Here is a 10,727-nt window from a genome sequence, read left to right as displayed (position 1 = left end):
CATTTATATATTCTATGTGTTTGTTTTTTTGCTTTCTCTCTCTGTGTTCTCTGTAATAATTCCTGTGTTGTTGATTTGTTTTTGGAAAGCTCTTTGAGCTGCATTTTCTGTTATGAAAGGTGCTGTATAAATAAGGTTTCTTCTCCTTGTTATTATTAATAATAAGAATATTATATACACTATTATATTATATACTATTAATTTGTATCAATGAGGGGAGAAATAAAGTTTCCTTTGAATTTTTGAGGAATTGTGTTTGATTTCTATTTTTTTTTCAGTTCCTTTTAATGAGATGGGCGGCTCTGTTTGTGTGGCTATAGTGTGTTTGAATGCATGTCGGTGGATCTCACAAACTCATCACAACATAGTCAGTGCTCCTTGATGTGATATGCACCAGGCTTTCAACTAACTCCAACAATCCCACCTGGGTCATCATCAGAGGCTCAGAGCAACTGACAGAACATAAATGCCAGAAAGTCCGACCACTGTTTATCTCTCATTTGAAACTAAAAGTCAACGTTGACGTCACGTGATTGCCTAAAGTCTTGGTTATACTTCACATACCACACAGATCGCTACGCTATCATATAGCGTATTGGCTGCGTGGACAATCGGGGTAGCTCTGTACATTCGCAACGAATCGCCGGTATGTGGACGTCTAACCTCCTTACACCCTCCGATGACACCATTTATGTCACACAGAGCCGAGAGTACAGAGATGGAAGTGTATTTAAAAAAGACCAATGCATAGAATGAACATACTGTATATTGACACGCCGTCCCTGACAACTGATGCCAGAAGGGTACGTAGAATAGCCACCAATGTTCCAATCAATGTGACCTCTGCTAGGGGTGCATCAGGGATAAATCAGTCCAAAACTCAGAAACCACTAATCAAAAGATCCAGAAATGCCTTATTAACCACCACAAATACCACATAAGCCACATAATGACACCTCCAGCCACATAATGACCCCGTTATCAACCACCTTGCACTGCAACTTAACAATTCCCTACTTGGCAACGTCCCCGGTCAGCCTAGCAACAAATCCACAGCCTGCAGAATAGCATTTTTTTTAATGTAATCCATGAGAAAATACATTTCCCCCAAAACAATGCAGTTTTGTTTCATGGGAACATTTTGTTTCTTTATCTACTAGTTTAGCAAGTCCATAGCAACCCCCTAATATATTTTTCCAGTATATGCACCTTGCTGTCATCCTGACTGATGTATTTCTCCTGAATTTTAAGTGTGAAATGCAGCTGCATTACTGGAGGGAACATGCAAGACTCCTGTCACTCCCATACCACCACCTGTAGATGGTTTCAAGGTTATTTGTCTCACTCGTCATCATGTCGTCATCATCCTGATCAATTCTGAGTGGTTGGTGGTGGGGAACTGCAGGGAGCGGCTCCCAGTGGTTTATGGCCTCTAGCAGTTTATGGCCCCCGGCAGGGTAAAGTTCTCCCGTTAGAGCCACAGACGTCAGATTAACAAGTGCAGGAGAGAGACCAGAGCCTGTTTCTGACTTCAGACTTTCTGCCTTGACCTAGACCAGGAACTGTGACCCTGCCTTTCCTGACATTTTAAAGACTTCATTACTTTGAGACTATTTGTGGCAGTTGGATTTCTTCTTAGAATCTCTCTGGAAACGTTGCTATCATGTCGACGGCTGTGGAAGCGACCGGGTTCATCATGTGCATCATCAGCTGGCTGATCACCGGCGCGTCGCTAGCCAACGACTACTGGAAGCTTTCCACAGTGTCCGGCAGCGTCATCATCTCCCAGAGGCAGTTTGAGAACTTGTGGCACTCCTGCGCCGAGAACAGCGCCGGCATCGCCGAGTGTCGGGACTTTGAGTCGATGCTTGGCCTCCCTGGTAAGACGAGAACACTGACCCACTGAACCACTTTGAGACATTAAATTTAGATACGGTTTACAAGGTTGGATATGTTTTATACATATCACTATCCTGTTATAGGACACATATTTATGAAGGAAAAAGTATTTTTCAATTTCCAATAAGTAAAGATATAAAGACTTGAATTAACTCACATGAGGTGGCCATTGTTGAAAGACAAAGAAAATGATATAAGGACTCAATAAAATAAGAAACTCACCTCACCTCAACCTTTTCTAAACCTCAAATTTCAAAAGCGGCTGACATCTTAAAAACATTAGTATGTGTAAGGTTCTGTGAGAAGCATGAAACGAAAGATAATTGACCACTGGAGCCAAATGAAATTACCTCTTTAATAATCAATCACTTGATTATAAATGATTTGTTAATCTTACGGATTCAGAAATGAATCACAAATGAAATGATTTAAGGAATGTTTTCTTCACTTATTTGCAAAACAAATACATTCAGACTAAATAAGTCACTGGTAAATTGAGGCGAACTTCCTCATATATTTGAGGTCATAAAGCTGCTGAAGGAAATTATTGATCCAGGCTACAGGCTATGAAAGCTCTAGATAACTCATTTGAGCCTCACTGAAATGATCACTGGAGCTTCTACCTCATAAAACAAGGTTTTTACAGTACTTCCATTGTGCGGTGTATAGGCCAGCATGCCATGTGGCACCATTTCAAAAATACTTGTCCAAAGGTTGGTTGAGTTTACAGTCAGAGGTTTCCCGCCTGGCGAGTCTGTTGGTCATAAATAAAACATCTTCTTACATAGATGTTTTATTTTATATTAAATAATTGTAAGTCAAGTTAGTTTATCACTGCATTGTTTTTCCTCCCGTGACGTGTCATATGAGATTATCATTCTGGCGCCATTTTGAACCTCGTCCTCCACTGACAATAAAATGGAGGGAAACGCCTGTCACAATCAAACCAACATCTGCCTTTTAATTCACTTTATTTTACATTCAGCTTGATTTTATTTTGCCGATGTACCCAACTTCTTCTTTTTTTTATATAAAGTTATTCAATTATTAGCATTCCTTTAACTTTCTCCTCCTTCTGAAATGTACCTTTATAACTTATATAAATATAAGCATACATGCTTTTTTTAACCAATCTTAAATATTCTTTAAGTCTTGTACAACATTTTAGACACACTTCCCTAAACCTCAGCCCATGTTTCATATCTTTGAGCCCTTTGGGAATGAGAATTTATAAAGAGGTTCTATGAATTTGATTATTATTATTATTATTATTATTATTATTAATAATTGTGAATGTCCGACAGTTTAACTTAGAAAAGTACTCTACAAGAGTAGACACAACTATGATGAGTGATTGTATGATTCATCATTCAGCTCTTCTGCCTGTTTTTTTACCAACTCGAAACTCTGTGAGAATCATAAAGAGGTGCAGCAGGTTTTTATGATCATTAGAGGTCATCTAGTCAATAAATGACGACAGCAGTGAAGCTGTAAACTGTAAAACACAGGAACATAATAATACTTTCAGTTCTTTCTTTGTACTTTCTTCTCAAGTTCTTATTTATGTTGTGGTACTTTCCTGCACGGAGGCTGTACAACAGAAACAAGAGCAATGAGATGGATTTGAAACAAGTTTACAAACTGTACTGAATCCTATTCCTTGATTTTTCTGGTTTTAACGGTTTGTACCATGAAGAATGTATAATGTAGAGCAGTTACATTGTTCTTGTCATAATTTTAATCACCATCAATCATCGTCTGACGCTTAAAATCCTGTTTGTTTTGTTGATAAGAAGTACAGTGTAAAAGTACAGTGACCAGCTGTTTTACTGATGAAACAATACATTTGTGATTTTAAAGCTCAAGTGGAGAAATGTCAATAATTCACAAAATCATAATGTTTGATTGAAGGTGAAACATATTCCTGAGTCACTCTAAATGTGTGCATATATATACTGTTTTATAAAAGTTGTAAAATCCAAACATGGACAACTCACTGACCGGACAACACTGTGGTCAAGACCTGTCAATTACAAGGTAGCCCCGCCCTAAAGCATACCCTGCTTTATGGTCTATTTAAGAAGTAGGGTCATGTTCTCATAGACTTCAATGCTATCTGACTTCTTTTAACAACCAGAGGAGTCGCCCCCAGATGGCCAGTAAAGAGAATTCAGGTTTAAGGCACTTCAGCTTTGTCTTCACTTTTCAGGACCAGAAGGACCAGATGCAGTTTGCAGGTTTTAACTTCTTAGGCTGAGCTCTTTCAAGCAATATATAAGTCTGTTATTGTTATCATTTTAGAAATGGTTCATTGACCGTTCATGATGTAAATGTATACCTTTCCCTCTCTTTAGCTCACATTCAGGCAAGCCGCGCTCTGATGATCATGTCTCTGCTGCTCGGCCTCGGCTCCATGGTCGTGTCTCTGCTCGGACTGAAGTGCATCAAGATTGGCTCGGCCACCGACCAATCTAAGGCCAAGCTCGCCGTCACTGGAGGCATCCTGAGCATGCTCGCTGGTGAGTCAGACAGAGGTTTATGTAATATGTTCATGATATATACATATTACAGACACAGAGTGTTCAACTAAGAAACAGAAATTCACTAGAGAACACTATTATAACCACTCTTCTGCCAGGTACTTTGGATAGTAAATAGTAAACCTAGCTGTAGGACTAGTAGGCTGGGCCTATAGTTACTGTATACATCGGCAAGCAACCAACAAACTGCAAAAAGCTTGTGAACCTTACTGGCGTTATATCCAATGAGACAGAAAACGTAGAGTCAATAGGTCGTCATCATGTGATTTTCATCCGAGTTGCGTGGGTACTTGGGTAGCTTCAGGATGCTCACTGACATCATTGAAGGTAGGCATTTCCATGTTCCCATCCCTGTTTTTTTCTACAGGCACGCGTTCGGGTGATTTTCACCCGACGTTAGTGATTGAGAGTAAAATAAAATGCTAAAAAAAATAAAGGGAACACCTTAACACCACATGGTAGTTCTCAATGAATAACATATGTGACCAGCCAAGGCAAAACCAGGAACAAGTCGGCCTCGGGGCATTTTGAGTTATTAACAGATTCTGAAAGTGTAGTTTCTAAGTTTCCCAATGATGTCTAACACATGGAAATCCAAAAGCCATTTGAATGTATGCTTCTTTGAAAACTGTTCACTGAGAAAACTGGCCTGAAAGATTTGCAAATCTCACCTCACCTCACCTGGCCAGAAAGGACCCTCCCCCCTACAGATGTCACTCAGTGATATCTGCTATCTGTTAAGGCTGAGTTATGCTTCCGCGTCGACACAACGCAAGGGGGCTTGCGGAGCCCTTACGTCCTTGCAGACCCCCCTTACGTCCAATTTCAAGGGCCTGACGTGCACCTCCCAAAAATCCTAGACACGCGTCGAGGCGACGCAACACCAACGCAACGCCAACGCAGCGGCATTGGCTGTGATTGGTCCGCTAACTACATCCGCTGGAGACCGCTATCCGGTTTCCACTCATAAACACCGCCATTTAAACTTTTAATAGGCTACTTTTATTGTTTGCACCTCGTTTTATTGTTTGCACCTTGTCGCTTTTGCACAAAGAAATAAAACACCAAGTTCTGAAAAATTGTGGATGTTTAAAGCCGGAAAGTAAACAAATACGCTATAACGAGGCTAACGACGATATACGCGAAGAGTCTCGGTCGGTCGGTCATTCTTTACAAAAAACATAGCGCCCTCTACCGGTGTGGCATTGAATTGCATTTCGACACATAAACCCAACGCAGAACCATCACGGTCTCCAAGCAACTGCGTGGCCGTTGCGTGATCACTACGCGGAAGCATAATCAGGCCTTTAGCCTGTAGGCACCGTCTAAGTAGCTAGTGCTAATGATTTAACAACTAGCCTATTGTCCTCAGGTAGGCTAGTTGCTAAACTATTAGCATCACAGTCAATTAAAGCAATGCCAACAGGCCCCTTTGCACCACTGTTAAATCAGATGCCCACATTACGAGCCAAAAACCTCCCATTACAGCTTAGTTTCGATGTGCATATACTTTTAAAACGACAGTACTGAGCTAGCTTAGCTAGCCAAGCAAAGTAGTTAACTTGGATGTTAACAGAAACTCACCCCATAAGAAACTGAAAAGTATTCCTGAAAAGTATTCCTGCAGACTTCGTTGGCTTCGATGAAATAAGAGGTCTGGGCGGACTTTCTTTTCGTCTGTGGCTTTTTGATGGATGCAGTCATCTCCGACGTAACTACTGTAGGTCCGTTTGCTCTCTTTCGGCAGCTAAAGAATCCATCTGTATGCTGTACATAAGCTCTTGAGAAAGTTTGTCCCTGCATGAATGTCTTCCAAGGAGAGAGTTCTCCTTTCTTCTTCCGTAGCATTTGCAGTCAAAGTTACGGATTTCCTCCATTTTACGGTCTTTATCCCGTTGAAAGCTTTACTGACAGTCACGTCCATATATATTTCGAGTAAACACTCGACCTCTGCAGCGGAGCATGTGAGCGGAGCTGAGCGTGAGCAAGTGGGTGGGCAGTGCAAGCAGGGCCTTGGAGGAATACACATGGGTAGCGATAGTTTTGAATGGACAATTCACAATCTAGTGTTTTTTTAAATGAGTCCTTGAATGACTTACAAGAGTTATTGTGAAACTGCTTGACGTATGCATGGCGAAGCCGCTGTCTTAGATGTTTGCATGTGTGGCGGCGTGACAGTGTAGGTGGAAGGCCACCAAACTGTGCATCACTGCAAACTGTGTCCCGGTGAACTTTAATACTACAAACAGTGAGGCAACCACTCTAATGTGCCTAGCCTCCACTATGAGCTGACTAATAAGAGACCTAGGCCCTCTCGGCCTCTGATTAATATTGACACAATCGATTATTACGTTGCAAATCGATTTTCTATCGATATTTGTCCCCAGTTAAGGACAACTTGCTGAGAAACCTAAAGATGTAGTTGGAGGAATAAAAATCAATACATCGACATAGTAGATGAATCGTTACACTCCTAATGCATGGGCGAAGCCGCCATGTTAGATGTACGCATGGGCGAAGGTGGCGTTTTCCGATGTACAGTATGCATGTGTGAGTTCTAGATCCAAACAGGTGAAAATGAAGTTCCTGTGTCATGTAACGGCCTGCCACTAAGAGAAGGAAACTGAACATATAGGGCCCTAGTTTCGTAGACTAGGTGTAGTCGGTGCGCAGCACACCTGTGCCACGCCGACGGGGTGTGTCCGCCTGGACTTTGCAAGTTTCCTGCAAGGCGCAGTCGGGCGCAGGCACTCCTCCCGTCACTCCTACCCCCGTAAGTGAAAGAGGGAGGAGAGAAGGTGTGACTGGGAGACGAGGAGGAGACGAGGAGGAGACGAGGCGTGGACTGGGATTAACACAGCCGATTCAGATCTTCACCAATCAAATGAGCTCCTCTCCTCACCTTTAATGCGACAAGGCGAGGTGCAGTGCAAGTTTCATCACTTGACAACTCAATGACAGAAGCAGCGCCGCCGCTCCCACCACGCTCATCACGCGCTGTGCGTAGGGCACCAAGTGCTGAGGGGGCACCAAAAATATTATGAAAAACCATCATAGTCATAATAATTATAATGCCCATATTATATCACTATAGAAATTGTAGGCACATTTTAGGCATGTCTATCACAAAACAGGGTCAGGGCGCACAGCAGTAGACATAATGGTGGCGACGCACACTTAAATACAGAGAAGGATAATGGGGAACAGGTGAAATCAATCAGGGATGACATCAGACCAGGGACACATGAGGAAAGGCAAGTGACCTGAAACGAGAGGGGAGTTACTTTTCAAAATAAAACAGGAAATTTCACCAGACAAACACCAAGACAAGACAAACCTCACCGCGGCGTGACAATTTCCATGGTCAGACGTATAATGTTGGGTTTTACAGTGAAGGGAGAACTGGCATCTGGTGACTTTGAAATTAAATTCAACAGATAACTAACATTGGGAGATTTGTTGATGGAACAAATGATTTAGAAGATTTAAAACTCTTTGTGTTCATCTCTTGATCTTTTGTGTTTCAGGTCTTTGCTGCATGATAGCAGTTTCTTGGTACGCCTACAGTGTCGTAGAGGACTTCCACAACCCGTTCTTCGGTGGTGTGAAGTGAGTTGACCCAAAAACACATCCATCAAAAGTTTGGTTTGATCCTCTCACACATCATAATAGTTATCTCAGACAGAAGAATAAGAAACTCCATCCTTCATAATGTTTGTATAATAAACATAATGGACACATAACAGCAAGTACTGAAATCAATAATAACAATCTAAATTTTAACTTAAGAAAAAATACTTTTTTTAAATCCTAACTAAACATTTCTTATGTTTTATAGAATGGCACATTGAACGTTTATGCATATGTAAATGTATTTACGTTTTCATTTGTTTCCATCCATCTTCTCATTTGCTAATTAGGTGACTTCTGAAGGCAATTGGTTGCACTGGATTTCATTTAGGGGTGTCAGAGTAAAGGAGACTGGGAGGCTGAATACTTATGCACACCAAACTTTTCAAATTTATTTGTCACATAAAATCCAAAATCTCAATAAAATGTGGGAAACGTTCAAATATATATATGTATATGTATGTATGTATGTATGTATGTATGTATGTATGTATGTATGTATGTATGTATACAGTACATATATGTGTGTGTGTGTGTGTGTGTGTGTGTGTGTGTGTGTGTTTGTCATATTATCAGGAACAGTATCAATACATGTAGAGAGGTTGTACAAGAGGGACCTAATTTCCTGCTATTCAGAATAAAAAAACCAACAAAATAAAGTACGGCTCTCATCTATCTTCATAAAGATACCTGAAATCGTATTCATTGTATCAGCTCTTCTTCTGGTTATTGCAGTTCTTTATGATAGGGTCATGTGTCTTTCAGGGTTGTGTGTTTGCAGGTTGTGTACTTTCAGGTTGTTTCACTCCATCTTGTGATTGCAGATTTGAGCTGAGTACTGGTCTCTACCTGGGATGGGGTGGATCCTGTCTATCCATACTGGGTGGAGCTTTTCTCTGCTCCGCCTGTAAGCGAGTGTCTCCTGAATCAAAGAAAGGGTATGAACACATCTCACCTGAGTTCCATCGTCTGCCTTTCTTAGTGATAAAATGGGAAGTTTCATGTGTTCAGAGGAGGGGAGAGACCACAGCAGCAGCGAGCAGTATGACGTAAAGTGTGACGAAGCGTTCAAGAAAAGTGTCTGGAGCACCAGAAACTTCCAGTAGCTGGAAAACAATGCCAATGAGAAGTTAACTGGGATCCTTCTTAACACAATTACGTGCACATGCAACGTCCAGTTAGTGATGTAGTATTACGTATTGAGAAAGACCAACAACACAGGACCAAGAGACTGGTGTTGGACACCGTGTATCCCAAAGTGTTGTCGTGAAGTGACGCATTTGTGACATTTTCCTAAACCTAATGCTTGTTTTGTTGCCTATACGTAGCTTTCATTTTGTTGCATAAATCTGAAGTTAATTTGGTAGTTATTTTAAGCCCAACCATACTCCTTTTTCCCCCAAAAATAACAAACAAATCTGGCAATTGAAATACATTCGTTTGAATATTTTTAAATCTCCATTTTCACAAATCAGTATAATTTGCGACTATTTCACAGTTGCTCAACAACAGAACGGGAGACAAAGGTTTCACACTGCAGCTTAAATTTCACAATGGATTATAAATAATGAACAATAATTACAAATAATCATTTTCATATAAAGAAAAGAAGCCTGTTATTCCTTTCATTTCATTAACTTTATCGTAAAGTTTGAGTCTGACTTTGCCCTTCTTGTTTTGCAGCGGTTTCTATGGAAACCAGGCAAAGAAGGTCTACGTGCCTGCAGCAAAGTCGGAGTCGGAGTCAGCCAGAGCTTATGTCTAAACACACACACACACACACACACACACACACACACACACACACACACACACACACACACACACACACACACATATACACCTGTACACGTTTAAAGGACATTTTATGAGCTTGCAATGTTTGAACCTTAAAACAGGGTAGGAAACCAGCTGTTTGTCCCCAGATGGGAGGACAGTCCCCACAACATGATGACTATTGTAAACACACTAAATTGCCTCATAAAATGTGGACTTGTAGTTCTTTTTCTGTCCTTTTGAAATATTTGCTTATTTTTTTTTAAAGTGTTTGATATGAAATCTTAAATCTGAATCTAATCTTAACATGTTAGTGGATGAGTATTAATGATTCTGTAATTCTGTTTATTTTAATCGGAATAAAGTTTGTATTACATAATAAATTTGGCTCTTAGTTGTTGTTTTTTTTACCTGTACCCGATGAAACGTGAAACACAGTGTTGTAAGTAAAATATTTAGTTTTTGTTTAATACACAACATTGGTTATTTTGAGTCTCAAACACAATTGTACTATATATGTCCACAGAGAACATTATTAAACACTTTAAAATGTCCTAATGCCTGGTTACAACTGCAAGCCGTTGTGTTAGCAGACCACATGTTTGTTCCTGCATGTGCATATACTCTGTATGTGTGTTGTAATCTCCTGTGATTAATGCGCTGCTAATCCACCTCTGTCTGTTTACCTGCTGACAGGCAGAACAGTAGATTAAAATGTGGTCTATCTATAGACCACCTCATACAAACTGCGGACTGGATCAAACCTGCTCAACCTTCAACACAGAAGTCTGAACTCATCTTCATTTTTCTGCCTACCTCCAGACTTTAATCCATGTGGTGCAGCATATTTGGTTCAATTATTGATTTAAATATTTGAATCAT

The 10,727-nt window shown here is 40.5% G+C and overlaps 2 protein-coding genes across 2 annotated transcripts in view; one reads left to right on the top strand and one right to left on the bottom strand.

The window, feature by feature from the left end:
- Nucleotides 1–10,727, bottom strand: part of LOC311012962 (uncharacterized protein) — a 324,166-nt gene that overhangs the window by 71,160 nt on the left and 242,279 nt on the right. The gene's annotated exons all lie outside the window — the stretch shown is intronic.
- On the top strand, nt 1,664–9,834 carry cldn15la (claudin 15-like a; the record flags this gene model as incomplete). The annotated part of the gene is made up of 5 exons (XM_084006859.1): nt 1,664–1,880; nt 4,254–4,418; nt 7,967–8,048; nt 8,894–9,007; nt 9,753–9,834. 5 exons carry the CDS (start codon nt 1,664–1,666, stop codon nt 9,832–9,834), a joined length of 660 nt encoding a protein of 219 aa, XP_083862985.1.

The sequence above is a fragment of the Eutrigla gurnardus genome, assembly GCF_963514095.1.
Source record: "Eutrigla gurnardus genome assembly, chromosome: 4".
NCBI classification, from domain to species: domain Eukaryota; kingdom Metazoa; phylum Chordata; class Actinopteri; order Perciformes; family Triglidae; genus Eutrigla; species Eutrigla gurnardus.
Note: the sequence above shows the minus strand (reverse complement) of the source record. Positions and strands in the feature narration are given on the sequence as shown.